At 41.6% G+C, this 17,330-nt stretch overlaps 1 protein-coding gene across 1 annotated transcript; it reads left to right on the top strand.

Moving 5' to 3' along the window:
* The first annotated feature begins 794 nt into the window (after window positions 1–794).
* LOC145465014 (anoctamin-4-like) lies at window positions 795–9,466 on the top strand. The gene is made up of 6 exons (XM_081448828.1): window positions 795–1,029; window positions 1,291–1,350; window positions 2,590–4,097; window positions 4,956–5,053; window positions 6,627–7,047; window positions 9,283–9,466. The coding sequence occupies exons 1-6, from the start codon at window positions 946–948 to the stop codon at window positions 9,464–9,466; spliced, it is 2,355 nt and encodes a 784-aa protein (XP_081304954.1). The 5' UTR covers window positions 795–945.
* Window positions 9,467–17,330: the final 7,864 nt, after the last annotated feature.

Here is a 17,330-nt window from a genome sequence, read left to right as displayed (position 1 = left end):
AAATATTCGAATTCCCACGGACCAAGTGACAAATATTTGCATGCGCTTAATCTCCGTGCTTCAACAAAATTCACCGGCCATGGCCAGGACTGTAGTCATCACTAAATACCCAATCCATGAAAAAAAAGTCTAAATTTCGAATGAAATTGCACGTCTTACCTCTTTGCTCAAAAACAGACCTGGGATAAATATTTGTGTATATTGTTTTCTTCAAGTACACCCTTGGCCGATTTCATTGTCCACTAAAAAATTATTTGCATTATTAAAACCCAATTCACTAGTAAAACTTCTTGTTTTCATCAAGTATTGCGTTCAATACTGAATGTCATATACATCTTTAACTTACTTAACGTGCTCCTTTGTTTTAACACTTTGGCGGATCCACGGTTCACTGACAAGTATTTCAAACTGCCGAATCATCGTACTTCAAGCTCAAGAACCAGGAATTTCTAGTTATAGCAGCCGTGTCAATACACAGTCCACGAAAAAAAAAAAAAAGAAAAGAAAAGAAAACACTTATTCTCTTAAAGCCTCATTCTCCAGGGTGTGATTAAACCTTTACGGCTCCATAACGTTAAGCATACATTTCTAGATACACCCTTAAAAACAGGTTCAAGTGGCATCAGTACGCTTGGGTGACACATCACCTTAGGGCAGGACAAGTCGGTTCTCATCTAAAATCCAAATATTTTTGGTTTCCTGTCATATTGTTTAATCTTTGACTTATATCTTCCTGTTTTCTACCAGTGTGGCCGTCAAACGTTTTAGTGAACGGAAGGTCTCAAGATGGCGACAACTGTAGACGTCGAAGCCAAACCACTACATAAAAGGGAGGATCGAAATTGGACAGACTATGTCCTCGTTTATGAGCAAAGCAAGGTGGAAGAAGATGGGAAGGAGGAAGGAGATGGCGTGTGCGAGAAGCCATCAGATCGTCTTGAAGGCATGCGCAAAAAATTTGAAGAAAATCTAGAAAAGGAAGGATTAAAACTCAGGCGGCTGGAAGGTATCGAAGACACAGCCCAGTTGGTAAGTTAAAAGAAAACTATGGATAATTTCTGTGCCATAAGAAAACAGATTCTTGAGAGTTTTCAGTCCTAAATGAATCTGGGGATTTATGTCGTTTTCATTCTTTACCCAATTTGGTAGTTATTTAAGGACGTGGCTTTCTCCGGCTTGGTACAGCTTATACGCATTTTAAGTGAACATTGAATTTTAAACATGTTTTTATTCCCAAAAACTTTGGCAAGCGCGTTGATTCTATTAATATATTTTGCCATCTTGCCCTAGAATGTGTCGATACAAGCAGGAAGACAGCTTTTAAAGTCATGCTGCAAAGAAAAGTCTGAGGTACGTCACTCTTCCAAATGCATACCTGGAAAAAATATTATGCTACTCGCAAACAGCAGGGCTAGGGATTCGATGCTATGGCAAATCATTTAAAGCACTGCGATTAGAAATTTCCTCGGTCTGCCAGCCCTCAGTTTACTGATTGAGCAGAAAAGCAGTATCAGATTGGACTGATTTGTCTTCTATTGAGTGCATATACGGATTTAACCCGAAAAACAAACTGATATATCGTAAAATATATTCTCGCGCAAAGAAAGAGCGTAGGTTTTATGGCAGCAGAAAGAGGCAGCACTTTCCCTGACGTATTTTCATGTTGTTTTGATGAGATACTAGTCTGTGGCGGGCGATTCAAATGACCACAGTACTGAGCACTTCTTAGTTGTTGTGGTAGTGCTGGTTGTGCTTTGCTGAGTGGTTCTAACTTTTGAGTTGATCGGCGAAATCCTTCAGATCGGAAATTAAAGCTAACAGGCAGTGATACTTCAGAAAGTTCGGCTTTTGAAGGCGGCTGAAGGTTTTGCTACTTTGGACGAAATGCTAAAGTGTGATCAAATGAATGTACTGAGCCGTTTTGAAGAGCTTCTGCAATTTGAGCTTCTGGATTAAATCCTAAGTTGGGATCTTTCTAATGAAAGCTATTAAGCCTTCGAATTAAGCTTTCGAATTTTTGTATCTTTATCATAGTCGTAGCTGTATTCAACAATTAGATTATGAGCTCGAGATTTCTGTCGCTTGACAGCTGATGCATGACGGTGGAGCCCGAATTAGCTATCAAGCTTAGAAATCGAGAAGGAATAATCTAATTGTTTTAGTATAAATTAAATCTACTAGTCGCTCAAAAAACAAAAAACCGGCCGCCATTTTGTTGACAACAGCTACTCAATATCTACAGATTAGAGAGCGAGTAACGTAGCCAATAAGAGAACGGTATTCTTCATAGACCGCTTGTAGATATAAGCACAAACAAAACTCTCTTCAATTCTACATTCATGAAACTGCCTTTCTCTAATAGCTGAACTGCCGCCAGTTATTTCTTCCATCTGGGCACCATGTTTGAATACTTTTGATGTAGCATTCAAGAATAAGGCAAAAAAGGTTTAATTTGCTTTATTTTTAAAAGACTACACGGACCCGCAAAGACGTATACTATATGTACTGTACACAGATCTCGAAATCTCTGTGAGATATATGTTTAACATTGCTTTTCATATAACTTGCAGTTTTCAATTTTCTTTCCAGGTTACACCACCTAACATCACACGGCATTTCGTTCTTATTCGTGCTTCATTTAAGGCGCTGAAGAAATACGCCGAAGAAATGCGTATCAAACTCCCTTTCAAAAAGAATGAAAACACATCTGGCTGCGAGTCAAGAGTAATGTCATTTCTCAAAAAATTAAATTCACTTAGGGTCCATGATCCCATCTTTGAAGAAAGGGAAGACTACTTCTTTGCAAACTTCAGGCAAGATTACTGTTACAAGTTCATCAATTATCAGGACGAAGAGAGGTTCTTTGATAAAGTGGATCGCATCTACATTGTCCAGCATATTTGCTCCAATACTCCTTTCGGAGAAAAAAAGGACGGAGAAGTTGGGCTGAAAAAATTGATATACAATGGCGCTTACAAGGCCGGGTATCCACTTCACGACGATTCTGATGATTCTACTCAGCCCAAGAATGACAGACAACGACTAAAGCTAAACTGGGCCAGATTTGGACGAATTTTTAAACTCCAGCAATATGCAGCCATCAAGAATTATTTTGGTAGCGAGATTGCCTTTTATTTCGCGTGGGTTGGATTTTACACCGGCATGTTGGCGCCGTTAGCCATTCTTGGTGTGCTCGTATTCCTGTATGGAATCCTTTCCGCTGGCAGCCACATTCCTGTGAAAGATGTTTGCGACCCAACAAACAAGGGGTTGTGGTACATGTGCCCACTGTGCGACAAGAAGTGTAGCTACTGGGACCTAGCTTCCTCCACGTGTCGTTATGCTTACGCCACGCACTTCTTTGACAACAGCGGTACGGTTTTTCTGGCCGTCATTGCCTCGATCTGGGCGACGTTGTTTCTCAAGTTCTGGAAGCGTCGTCAGCGGGCACTTTCCCAAACCTGGCACACTAATGCCCTTAAAGAAGAGGAGCCTTTGCGGCCGGAATTCCCAAAAGAAAACCTGAAGGAGAACAAAGTCACCGGAAGGATGGAACCGACCGTGCAGTCTAAGATTCGAAAATGTGGCTGCTTAGCCGGCGTGTTGATCATCGTAATTTTTATGGTATCTCTGGTGATCGCTGCTGTCGTGGGCGTCGTTGTCTACCGGGCGGCGGTGTTTGCCTCTCTGAGTGGAAGTTCTGATGGTACGGCCCACGCGCAAGCGAGGATTATCACCTCATTCACGGCAGCTTTGCTCAATCTTCTCGCCATAAACGTGATGAAGTTGTTTTACAAGAAACTGGCGGTTTGGCTGACAGATTGGGAGAATCCGCCAACTCGTAGTAAATGCAAAGACAGCTTCACATGGAAAATGTACCTGTTCCAGTTTGTAAACACCTATTCATCCGTGTTCTACATAGCCTTTTTCAAGTCCGGACACATGATTGGAACCCCCAGCAGATACAAACGGATAGGTGGAAGCTACAGGTTGGACGGATGCAGCGAGCAGGGATGCTTTCTGGAGCTTTGCATTCAGCTGTTTATTCTTATGGTTGGGCAGCAGGCCATCGGGATCATCATGGAAGTGGCCATCCCGTAAGTGATTGTATCACAGTTATTGCACTTTATAAAATTAGACGCAACGGCAAAAGTGAATATAATGGGCTGCTATAATAAGTTCGCCAAAATATAATAATTGCTGCAACGACGGGCGAGCCGAAAGCGAACTAGAAGAGGAGGTTGCTAAGGTCTCTTTGAAAATACCAGACATCATAGTCTGTTACCTTTTGCGTACGTTTCCTCTTTGCAAGAGCCGCATCGCTAGTGCATTTACTCTCTTTCGGTTCTTAGCAATAAAATTCAATTATAAATAAGTGACTTAATGCCATCGACTTTGAAAGTGAAGAATGATCATCGCAGTAAATTTTCCAATTTAAGCAACTGGAAAGAGGAAGCCTGAAAAATTTTTCAGGCTTCCTCTTTCCAGTTGCTTAAATTGGAAAATTTACTGCGATGATCATTCTTCACTTTCATCTACAACCGCAGTTCAAATATAAATTATTTCATATATACTTCACATCATTTCACTCCTCACGGGAAGATATGAACTCAATTAATTGACCTCGCTCCCAATCTATGGCTTCATAATTCAGTTGGTAGAGCATCGCACCGGTATCGCGGAGGTCACGGGTTCGAATCCCGTTGAAGCCCTGATTTTTTTCAGGCTTCCTCTTTCCAGTTGCTTAAATTGGAAAATTTACTGCGATGATCATTCTTCACTTTCATCTACAGCCGCAAGTCAAATATGAATTATTTCATATATACTTCACATCACCATCGACTTTAAAAGCAGTTCCTTGTCATGACCCTAAACAAGCCAAGATAGCTAGATGAAGAACTATTCAGTTTTTCTTGACTTGGAAGTAATCCTTAATGCTATTTCTTCTACCTTAGGTACTGGATGAAGACTCGCAACAAGAAACGTGAAGTCTGTGATTTTAATCTAAGCCCAGCTGACGACCATTTCATGTTTTGGGAATATTTGCAGGCTGGTAGGATAAAACAAAAACATTAATTTCAATTTCACTTATATCTAAGCTGGAAGAATTTTCCCGCCTACACTTCGGATAAATTGAATTGGATGAAGACTCTCAACACCCATAGCCTACGTGGCAGGCGTAGAAAGGGGAAGGGGAGGAAGGAAAAAAGGGAGAGGGATTGGGGAGATCAGAGAGGAATGCCTGCTGTAAGAAGACCCTTTACTTCATTTCTGCGTTCCGTGACGGAAGCAAATTTCCGATTGCCTGAGAGACAATGAGTAACTTATATATGTAAGTTTCACGATTTCAACAAAAATAACCAAGATGGCAGTGGACGCAAACGTGCTTTGAGAGATTTAAATCTCCTCGGGATGAGAAACATTGTCTGAAACAAGAACAAGAATCAGCCGTAAGAGCTTTCTGAACCGATGGCGATGTCTTCGCGGTTTTGCCCATTAAATATGGGAAGAGTTCCAAGAATTAAATTTATCAAATGTTTGTACTTGTGAAGCTAATTATAAAAGAACATAATGCAGCGATTCTCGTCATAATTGCCATTGAAAAGTATAATGAAAGACCAGCTGCAGGAGATGGAATCAATGTTTTACCCTGCTACTGACTTGTTAGATTTATCTAACAATGAAATTCGCAGATGCGAATACAGAATCATGTATACAACCTCAAGTAATTAATTTTGAACTCCGTGCTTGTAGCAAAACAATCGTCGCTTGCTTTGCCGGCTCGGATTTGTGTTTAGCGTTCCAAATCGTATTACAAACTAGGCCGTTCAATCTGCTTGTAGAAGTTCCAATTATTTTCGTAGTCCCTATGAAAGTGAAAAAAAAAAACTAGTTTTGTTTACGTACGAGACGGTTGACACTTCTTCTAAGACGCTAAATATGCACTTAAATCACGTTCCTCATTTTTACCTCTGAAACGCTGCTTATTTTCGGCAAAAGTATTTTTTCTTTGATCTTCGAATTTCGAGGTTTTAAGGAAGCGTGAAATTGTTTTCATATGTCCAGTAAAAGTTGAATTGGGCTTGTTGCCGTTCTTCCGTTCTTAAAGTCCGCAAGGCGCGAGCTCCACGTTCTGATTGGTGAACGCGTGACAGTTAATTGACGGTAGACATGATCGGATTACGAGTAAATCAGTGAGCATAATGCAAAAACCTGGGTTCTTATGGCAGGCGTTCCCTCTTTCCTCTCCCCCATTCCTTCTCCCTTTTGCTCTCCCTCCCCTTCGCCTTTCTATGCCTGCCACACAGGGTGAACACCCACACCTGTAGCAGCTCCTACTAAGCCTCTACCGTTAGGCTATAAAACAAACTTTAGTCCAATATCAGTAAACACTTGCGCCTAACCCAGACGTTTCCTCGTTTGCCTAGTTTTTTCTCCAAGTGAAGTCATTATAACTCTCTCAAAAGCATTACACGTCATTATACATACATAGGCACTATAAACTCAGAGCATGGTAAATAGCCACAGAGGACTTGTTCTGAGTACAAACACCTGCTTGGGCTCTTTACCTACATTGTTCCTTTTCTAACATTGTTCCTCGCCTTCATTCACTTTTCGTTCAACAGTTCTGCAATACGGATTTGCAACAATGTTCGTGGCTGCCTTTCCACTGGGTCCTCTGTTCGCCCTTTTCACCTCTGTCATCCGAATTCGCGTGGATGCCATCAACTTTGTGTCCCATTTCAGGAGACCCGACGTTGCTCACTCCAAGACCATTGGAGTCTGGTATCGTATCCTAAAATGGCTCACTAAAATTTCAGTACTGGTCAACGCCTTTGTGTTGGCGTTCACCTCTGAGTTCATCCCCAAGCTTTTGTACAGATTGAGGTACGCGCCAGACCGAGATTCGCTTGGTGTAGGAACTCTTACTGGATACATAAACAACAGCTTATCCACCATTCATACTGCGGATATTTCCCGCTTTGAAGCAGGATCAGAACCAGTAGATCCTCATGCCAATTTACCATACAACCATTCTTTTTGCAGGTATGAATTTCATATCTTTTTAAGGCAGTTTTCGGGTTCTCCGTACGCTTTATTCTGGGACTTAAACTAAGCTTAATTCCCTAACGCCAAAAATTTTTTTGCGCTAAAACGAATCTACTTGTTATTTGAAATAGTTCTGCGAAAAAATTTTTGGATTCCGTTAAATCCTCGATTTTCTGTGCCACGACGAAATCTCGAAAATAGCTCCAAAACACCGCCATTTTGTTTCACGACCGAGTTTGAGGAGAATGGGTCCAGCGGCTCTTGTGACGTCTACCCAGGAAGGTTGGATATCTCACGTCCTCTCATTTCCTTCAGGATGGTGCAATACACATTCGAAAAGTGCGCAGAAACGCCTTCCAGAGGTGCTATCGGCTGTTGCACCAGTAGTCCAGATTTAAAGAAAGATATACTGTACAATTTACTGACGATGATCGGCTAATGGTGCAATAAAGACGTAAACGATGGTTGATTTTGTCGAACCGAAACAAGCGAACTGCTGAATCTGTGAGAACCATTGAAGAACTCTCACTGGAATTTGTTCCGCAGACTTTCGAACGCTATTTTCATAAATTTTCTGCTTAAAGCTAACCAGCAATTTGTAGAAATACTACCGACAGCCTATATCTTCCAATCCCGCAGTATTTATAACATAAACGGCAAAGTTGTGTGATCCGATCATGATCAAGAAGCGTTATACTGATATGTAAATAGATCGCAACTGTACGCCGCTAACCAACACTTATTTCTCTTTCGATTTAGATGAAAGTCGAAGATTAATCCTTTAGAATTACATGATAACAAAATTGTTAGACTCACAGAGTTTTTCGAAGGTTTGGAAATCAGCAGTGCGACAAAGATTCGTGCAATAGCGTCGAAAATATGACCGCGTAACATTATCTGCGGACCGATTAGGAAACACATCCTTTTCGCTTATCCGACGAATTTCGCTGCAAACTTTGAGAACAATTTACATTGGTTATTTGGAGTTACGACTTAAAACGTGTGACAATGTGAAATCGGTAATTGTATGATATGTTTCCTTCCGCCTTGCTTCCCGCAGCTTCAAAAATACAGGTCCAAACAATACGATTTTCAATCGATCGAAGCCAATGTTTTGGAGGTCATCAAGTCTCTAAAACTGCGACACGTACGTCGCTCTTATAAACATGAAGCATTCAACTGAAAGAAAAACACAAGCTGGATTTAACAGAACAATCACACCTTGACAAAATACATTCTCGCTAAGGACAAATGTAAACGGGCTATAAACACGAGTGGGAATCTTATGTTTAGTTGACGAAATTACCATCCAAAGCAGTCCTTGAGTTTTCTTTCCTGCTTTTCGTTTTGCCTGCTCCTCCACTTCGTATCTAGCTTTCCATTCCTAATATACAAGCAGCTCGTCCGCAAAGACGTCTTCCCCTTCGTCGCTTGAAATATTGTAAATTGCTCTCTCACAGGTGTCGAACGTGCTCGATCGAAGTTTATTTTGGAGTCTTCCGAATCGAAACTTAACTCTGACTCCAGTGACGAAAAAGAAATGATTCTGAGACAAAACTTGGACGTTTTAGTCCCAAAATACATCGGAACGATTAGTTTTGTGTTCCATTTTCTCGAGCAAATACAGAGAGTTGACTGAGGCGCCATTGTGTTTGGTTCCTGGGTAGACGTCATGAGGTACCGCCGCCCCAGACTCCCTAAAACGCGGTCGTGAAACACTTCAAGCGCGACTTTGAAAGGGCATAGAAAATCGAGGATTCAACCAAATTCAAAATTTTCTTCGCCCAAATGCTTCAAATAAAGGCTAGATTCGTTTTAACGAAAAAAAATTTTGGGGTTAGGTGCACTTTAAAAGGTCAGTTATTTTTCAGCTTGGTCTTAACTTCGAGAGTATCCATGGCTGTGGAAATGCATGCCACTCGGATTCACCATCTTGGATTTTAACATTTCCCAGAAGTTTCAAAAAGAGATTAGAATTGACCAGAATTTTACTGATTGAATAGAATGTTACAGTTCTGCAGGGAAATTAAAACAGTTAAAGTCCGATTTCAGAAAAATGCCTCGGGCGTCAATTTGTACTCTACTAAAAGCCGTTCTTGGCTTTTACTTCGGGTAGAAGTGCACAGAACGCGTCATCAGAGTGGAATGACAAAAACAGCCAGTTTAGTCATATTGCACGCACAATTAAATATACCTCCACGACTCACGTAAATTTTTTCTTATGTGTGGAAGTGAGACGGTGTGGAAGAAGTACGGAAGTTTGGAATTGTGGAAGTTTGGAAGTCTGCAAGTCTGCAAGTCTGGAAGTTTGAAACTGTGGAAGTGTGGAAGACTGAAATCACGGAAGTGTGGAAGACTGGAGGTTAGGAAGTATGGAAAAGTGGAAGTGTGGAAGGGTGGAAGTATGGAAGTGTGAAAGGGAGGAAGTGTGGAAGTGTGGAAGCGTGGAAGCGTGGAAGTGTGGAAGCGTGGAAGTGTGGAAGTGTGGAAGTGTGGAAGTGTGGAAGTGTGGAAGTGTGGAAGTGTGGAAGTGTGGAAGTGTGGAAGTGTGGAAGTGTGGAAGTGTGGAAGTGTGGAAGTGTGGAAGTGTGGAAGTGTGGAAGTGTGGAAGTGTGAAAGTATGGAAGTGTGGAAGGGTGGAAGTATGGAAGTGTGAAAGGGAGGAAGTGTGGAAGCGTGGAAGCGTATAAGTGTGGAAGTGAGGAAGCGTGGAAGTGCGGAAGCGTGGAAGTGTGGAAGTGTGGAAGTGTGGAAGTGTGGAAGTGTGGAAGTGTGGAAGTGTGGAAGTGTGGAAGTGTGGAAGTGTGGAAGTGTGGAAGTGTGGAAGTGTGGAAGTGTGGAAGTGTGGAAGTGTGGAAGTGTGGAAGTTTGGAAGTGTGGAAGTGTGGAAGCGTGGAAGCGTGGAAGTGTGCAAGTGTGCAAGTGTGCAAGTGTGGAAGTTTGAAAGTGTAGGGGTGTGGAAGGGTGGAAGTGTGAAAGACTGTAATTGTGGAAGTGTGGCAGGTTGGAAGTGTGGAGGTCTGTAATTGTGGAAGACTGGAATGGTGGAATTGTGGCAGTGTGGCAGCGTGGAAGTATGGAAGTGTGGAAGTGTGGAAGTGTGGAAGCGTGGAAGTGTGGCAGTGTGGCAGCGTGGCAGCGTGGCAGTGTGGCAGTGTGGCAGTGTGGCAGTGTGGCAGTGTGGCAGTGTGGCAGTGTGGCAGTGTGGCAGTGTGGCAGTGTGGCAGTGTGGCAGTGTGGCAGTGTGGCAGTGTGGAAGTGTGGCAGTGTGGCAGCGTGGCAGTGTGGCAGCGTGGCAGCGTGGCAGCGTGGCAGCGTGGCAGCGTGGCAGTGTGGCAGTGTGGCAGTGTGGCAGTGTGGCAGTGTGGCAGTGTGGCAGTGTGGCAGTGTGGCAGTGTGGCAGTGTGGCAGTGTGGCAGTGTGGCAGTGTGGCAGTGTGGCAGTGTGGCAGTGTGGCAGTGTGGCAGTGTGGCAGTGTGGCAGTGTGGCAGTGTGGCAGTGTGGCAGTGTGGCAGTGTGGCAGTGTGGCAGTGTGGCAGTGTGGCAGTGTGGCAGTGTGGCAGTGTGGCAGTGTGGCAGTGTGGCAGTGTGGCAGTGTGGCAGTGTGGCAGTGTGGCAGTGTGGCAGTGTGGCAGTGTGGCAGTGTGGCAGTGTGGCAGTGTGGCAGTGTGGCAGTGTGGCAGTGTGGCAGTGTGGCAGTGTGGCAGTGTGGCAGTGTGGCAGTGTGGCAGTGTGGCAGTGTGGCAGTGTGGCAGTGTGGCAGTGTGGCAGTGTGGCAGTGTGGCAGTGTGGAAGTGTGGAAGTGTGGAAGTGTGGAAGTGTGGAAGTGTGGCAGTGTGAAAGTATGGAAGTGTGGCAGTGTGGCAGTGTGGCAGTGTGGCAGTGTGGCAGTGTGGCAGTGTGGCAGTGTGGCAGTGTGGAAGTGTGGAAGTGTGGAAGTGTGGAAGTGTGGAAGTGTGGAAGTGTGGCAGTGTGAAAGTATGGAAGTGTGGCAGTGTGGCAGTGTGGCAGTGTGGCAGTGTGGCAGTGTGGCAGTGTGGCAGTGTGGCAGTGTGGCAGTGTGGCAGTGTGGCAGTGTGGCAGTGTGGCAGTGTGGCAGTGTGGCAGTGTGGCAGTGTGGCAGTGTGGCAGTGTGGCAGTGTGGCAGTGTGGCAGTGTGGCAGTGTGGAAGTGTGGAAGTGTGGAAGTGTGGAAGTGTGAAAGTATGGAAGTGTGGCAGTGTGGCAGTGTGGCAGTGTGGCAGTGTGGCAGTGTGGCAGTGTGGCAGTGTGGCAGTGTGGCAGTGTGGCAGTGTGGCAGTGTGGCAGTGTGGCAGTGTGGCAGTGTGGCAGTGTGGCAGTGTGGCAGTGTGGCAGTGTGGCAGTGTGGCAGTGTGGCAGTGTGGCAGTGTGGCAGTGTGGAAGTGTGGAAGTGTGGTAGTGTGGCAGTGTGGCAGTGTGGCAGTGTGGAAGTGTGGAAGTGTGGAAGTGTGGAAGTGTGGAAGTGTGGCAGTGTGGAGGCTAATCGGGTCTTGAAGGGCGAGAAGGAGTAATCCCAAGATGGAGGGACAGGTGCCAGCGATATCGTAGTAAAACATACCCGAAGTCATTTCGCCGTATCGTGATCGAATAGTTATGATCTCCTACATATTTCAGGTATCCTGGCTACCATGAAAACGTTTGGCCATACAACTACTCAAAGCAACACTGGGAGGTGACTACTGCTCGGCTTGCTTTTGTGTTCGTTTCCCAGTTTACAGTCTTCTTAATCACAGACTTCGTCGAGAAGCTCTTCCCAGATGTTTCTAAGAATATTGCCGAGAAGGCAAAGAAAGAGGAGGATCAGATTAAGTCTGTCTTTGGGCACAGTAGAGCAATATAAATGGGTCTAGCCTACTTCCGCTTTCGTCATGAATGCAGGGAGAACCTATCTTAGACACGACCAGTTTCAATAGTGTCCAAAGACCGTTGTATTTAGAACCAGAAACCGCAATAAGGGCTTGGGGGAATTCTGAATATCGGTGTTTTTTTTGTGTGTGTATTTTTATTTTTCTCTTTATGGCACTTATTCTCTGATCATTTCTGGAGACCTCATCGACGAGTGTTCATGCCTAACCCTCACCAAGTTTAAACATTGCAGAATTTTATGATATCACTCATCAAATATTACCAGTATATATATTCAGATCAGTGTGTGTTCCAAGGAGAAAAACAGTGTTAACACTCGTTCTCCGATTAATCGAAAGCAGGATTGAAATTAGTCGTAACTTGGAATTATAAAGTTTTACCGCAAGATCTCTTGTGCTTAGGCCTGGCAGTTTTAGCTTTCTTAACTTCGATACCCTTTTGCCACTGCACTACAGAGCGTAGGAATAGGTAACTAGATGTAATCACTTCAGTTTTAAACTAATTCTTGTAAGGAGTACTGGTAAGTGTTAGCATAGAGAGGAATTCATTGAGACTTAAAACGGTTGAGAGTTTAATTACGAAAGTTGGTTTGATTTTGTAACAAGTTAGTATGTTTAACATTTCCACCTTGGCATCCTCTCAGGGTAGCGAACCGTGGCGCATGTTGTCCCATTTACAAGTATGGCGTGATTGGCAACTAAGCTTACGACTCCTCTCCAGATCTTTGTTAGCTAAGCAGGTAGCTTTTTCTCTGTGTTTCATTTACGATAGAAAATTCAATTTTGCTCGGCAAACATAAAATGCTAGTACTGCAAACTTAAGGCACCAGCTGTCACATTCAGATTACGGAGTTGTCCCTTTTTTATTTTTGTTAGTGTTTAATTTTGGTCGCTTTACTCTCTCCAAGAAAGCAAGGGACTGCTCGCAGTTAAGTCACAATCAGTAAAATAAGGAAATCAGGGTGGAAAATGCTGACATTTCATTCGCTATTCTGGCTCAACCGGTTTTTTGTGTGGATTTGTATGCCGTTATGGTGCCTTGTCATATACCCAAGTATAATTGTGTGTTTTTTCAGTAAATGCTGCTTGATCCCATGACCAACACTGAGTGCAAATAACGGGCGTGTTTGAATAAAGTTTGCTTTTTCGTGGGATGCGTTTGACAAATGTTTGTTTACTAAGGCAGAAGAGGACATCTGGTCATGGACGAGACTATGATAACAATAACAATTAATTAAAAGCACCTGCGCTAGTGTTTCGTCAGACCAACGCTTATGTGGATGACAAGGGTTATTTGATTTATGGCTCATGACCAAAACTAAATGTTGCATTCAAAATTTGTTCAGAGACAATTGATAGCTTGTATACCAGCTCAGCTCGTAAGACAATAACTTTACTTTTTTACCAAGACAAGGGATGATCGGTGAATGTTGATATATCCTGCACCCAAAATATTGTTTGTAACTGTTTGTAAAATAGCAAAATGCGTTATTCAAAACACCTTCATGGGTGGTGCAGACTATAGTAATTTTGAGGTTGTAGAGGCAACTATTTTTTAAATAGATTAGATCGACTCGTAACGTTATCTTTACAGATTTATTTGTCATTTTACTCGAGACTAGCGCTCGTTCGGTTTGTCAGTATTCTTTGACAGAAAAAGAACCAGACAACTTTGATGTCCAAACAGTCATTAAAAAAATAAACCGTAAAATAAACAAACGTTCCATTTTTTTTTAGTCCAATTTACAACTGGTAGAAAAGAAAATTTTCCCGTAAAAGGACTGTTGGACAAAACCTCGTACATTTCTATCGTAGTGTTAACAAATAAATTAAGCTTACGTCTTTGAGTGTCTGGAACGGCAATAATAAAATCTGCTCCGCAAAATGACATTTTACGTTGGGTTTGAACAGATGTACAACGCTCCGTCTGTAATCGAATCGAAGAATCCCGATTTTGGCTGAAGATTGTGTTAAATGAAGCAGTGTATAGCGGTAGAGTGTTAACGAAGTACATCCTAAAATAAAACCTGCCGTTTCTTTAATGAAAGATTTCGAGGCTTCTTCTAGGTTGCAAAAGAACAATGAAATGATTTTGAAGAAACGAAAAAAAAAAGTCCTTCTTCCGATAGAGGAATCCTACTAAAATAATCCTACTGAGGGACAATACTCAACGATTATTTATTTCAAATGATTTTTTTTTTCTAAGAAAAAGGATAATTATTTTTAGACTTACCTCTAACTGCTGAAGTGATATTTCCGAGAATTGCCAAAAGCAGCAAAAACTGAAGGTGAAGGTGGAAGACACATTCCCATGCGCATCTTTGCGAGTCTGGAGGTGCACTGTTCTTCGAGTCTATCAGGAGCTTATTTTATTACACCCGTTTTAACAGGTATCATACGTCCATTATCAGACTACTAAGTTTCTTGAAGAATGCATTGTTTTCAGTTAAATTAGCGTGGCTGAACACTCTAATTAATAACCCCAAAGACAGTTTTCTTCTGTTAATTTCTCTGCAATGATTTCTTCTTTTCGTGATCTTTCCACTTCTCTTTACATCGAAGTAATTTCATATGCTAGACCTTTCTTTTAAGTTCTTATTTGTACAATCATTGTTAAATTTAAGGTCTTTAGCACTTTACACTTAAATTTCTGATCCAACTAATGGGTTTTCACAACTGGCGTTCACATCGTTCAGGTTGCCAACGAATTGTCCACTCTAACGTTCCCTACATTCAATCGTCAACAGTTTTGCAAAACATCAATCAATACAATTATATCACAGCAATTGTTGGTAGCCTTTACTAGAGAGAAATAACAAGAAATATAAATGAACGTACAACGAAGTAATGATCCCACAAACGTTCGATTACAGCATAAACAAACTGTGAACAAAAGACAACGCCTTGTTTGACATAAATTCGTGAAAGGATTAACAACATAAATACTCCAATCCAAATTTTAGGGAAAGCAACTAATTAGTTAATGCGCTTGTAATATCCCGTCTGGACTACTGTAATAGTATCCTTTATGGTCTCCCTAAACAGGAACTGAATAAACTTCAAAGAGTTCAAAACACTGCCGCACGCCTTATCACTGGAACCAAGCAATATGACCACATCAAACCTGCCCTTCGAGAATAACACTGGCTACCTGTTGAATCACGGATTATATTCAAACTTTTGCTCATCACTTTTAAGATTATCCATGGACTTTGTCCAGCCTACTTGTCGTCCCTCCTACAACAATACCACCCGCAACGGAGCTTATGTTCATCCTCTAAACTTCTTTTCACTGTCCCTAATGTGAACTCTGTGACATACGGTGAACGTGCCTTTTCTTTCTCCGCACCTATATTATGGAACAGTCTACCGGATTTTGTTAAATATACAACATCTCTTTCGTCTTTTAAATCTGCCCTCAAAACATTTTTGTTTCGGAAATCCTACTTCTGATTTATTTCATTTTATGAGAAACTGTATTTTAATCAATTATTTCATTTATTTTATTTACTTACTGTTAATTGAAATATTTTATAGGATTTAACTAATTTATTTTTTATAGTAATGTAAGTGCATTGAGTTTTTTTTTAAATGCACCCAAAAAACTTTATTATTATTATTATTATTATTAATTGCAGAATTAAAAAAGTCTTACAGTTTTAAGAAACTATTTCGTAAAACTAACAAGATAAATGTCAAGGTAGACAATATGTCGTTTCGTCAAAGCCAAAAGTACTTCACTTCTAAGAGTTTTCGTAGATCACGCAAACCGCCATCCTTAACAACAGCTAACCCGCACAAAACAACGCGAGAAATTATAAAGATATTTTATCCATTTCTGGAAGGCTACAGCAATTTTTAAACTGATTCAGTGGTCCTACGTTTTGGGGTAAGAACAATGGGTGGTAGGGTTAGGAAAGTAAGCCATTAGCGTTAGGTTTAGGATTACAAGAATTACAAACATTATTTAAATTAATCGTACTTACCATTATTGGTGGAAATTGTGAAGCAAGAAGGCTACTTTCGTAGTAGGAGGTAGTTATAACAACAAACACTGCTCGAACCCAAACTAAAATCTACCTCGACATAACTAATCAGATTGTCATCAGGCGACTGATGTTGAATGCAAAACAGATTACTTTGTTAAGGTGATTCCCTAGTAAAAAAAAAACCCGCCATAGATTTCCGATGAAACTTGGTATGCTGTTTTACAGGACAAGGAGATTTTAAAAACGTAGTAAAAAGAAGGGGTCACCGTGCTTGTTTTCACGCCACAATGCTGACAAATACGCTTATTTAGGTGACTTTTGGTAATCTCCATGCGCAACAAATAAGCTCGGTTATTTTTCAATGCAGCGTGTTATATCACACAGAGTTTGACTTTCTTTGACTGTTTATTCATCTACGTCCCAGAAAAAATGTCTTCAAATACCCTGCATTTTTTTTATCCTTTAAAGGAAACATAATTTGGACATGCGCTGTTGGGCCCTTTAGGTCTCCCTCTGTAGTATTTATTTCATTTGCCAAAAAAGTAGCCATAGATTTCTGCTAATTTTTTCTCCGTTATTGAGGATATTGTTCTCATTGAAATTATGAAATAAAAAGTGGGGGTCACCGTGTTCGTTTAAGAGAAAAGGAGCATTTATTTCGCTATTGAGCTTAGTTTGAGGGAAATCTCTTACGTTTTGTACGCGCACGCGCTCATGTGCGCGCGCTAATGACGCGAAAATCGTGCGCAGTAGGGATGCGCAATGCAATACTAAGGAATCACCTTAAAAACTGTAAGCTTACTAAAAAGTGAAGAATGATCATCGCAGTAAATTTTCCAATTTAAGCAATTGGAAAGAAGGAGCCTGAAAAAAAATCAGGGCTTCAACGGGATTCGAACCCGTGACCTCCGCGAATACCGGTGCGATGCTCTACCAACTGAGCTATGAAGCCAGGTCAATCAACTGAGTTCATATCTTCCCGTGAGGAGTGAAATGATGTGAAGTATATATGAAATAATTCATACTTGAACTGCAGTTGTAGATGAAAGTGAAGAATGATCATCTCAGTAAATTTTCCAATTTAAGCAATCGGAAAGAAGAAGCCTGAAACGTCGGTAGTGAAAAACTCCTTCTTTATTAATTCACACCGGATGTAGTTTCTTTTGTTCATTGTTGTCTGGCTAGTTACCAATACCTCTGTTTAGTTTTAGTCTTTTTAAATCTTGTCATATTTGTAACCGTCACTTCTGAAGATGTATGTTGTAGCATATGAAATGTCAAATTTAATATACCATTGCGAAACCTGTTTGTTATGTTTGTAACCGCTGTTTGTTTCTCTTTCTCTTGAAATTGAAATGGCCGCATAACAAGAATTTTATGAGGTCAAATTATTCTTGCATTTTATT

Source organism: Orbicella franksi, chromosome 13 (assembly GCF_964199315.1).
Source record: "Orbicella franksi chromosome 13, jaOrbFran1.1, whole genome shotgun sequence".
Classification (NCBI taxonomy): Eukaryota; Metazoa; Cnidaria; class Anthozoa; order Scleractinia; family Merulinidae; genus Orbicella; species Orbicella franksi.
This window is presented reverse-complemented; position numbering and strand designations above follow the sequence as displayed.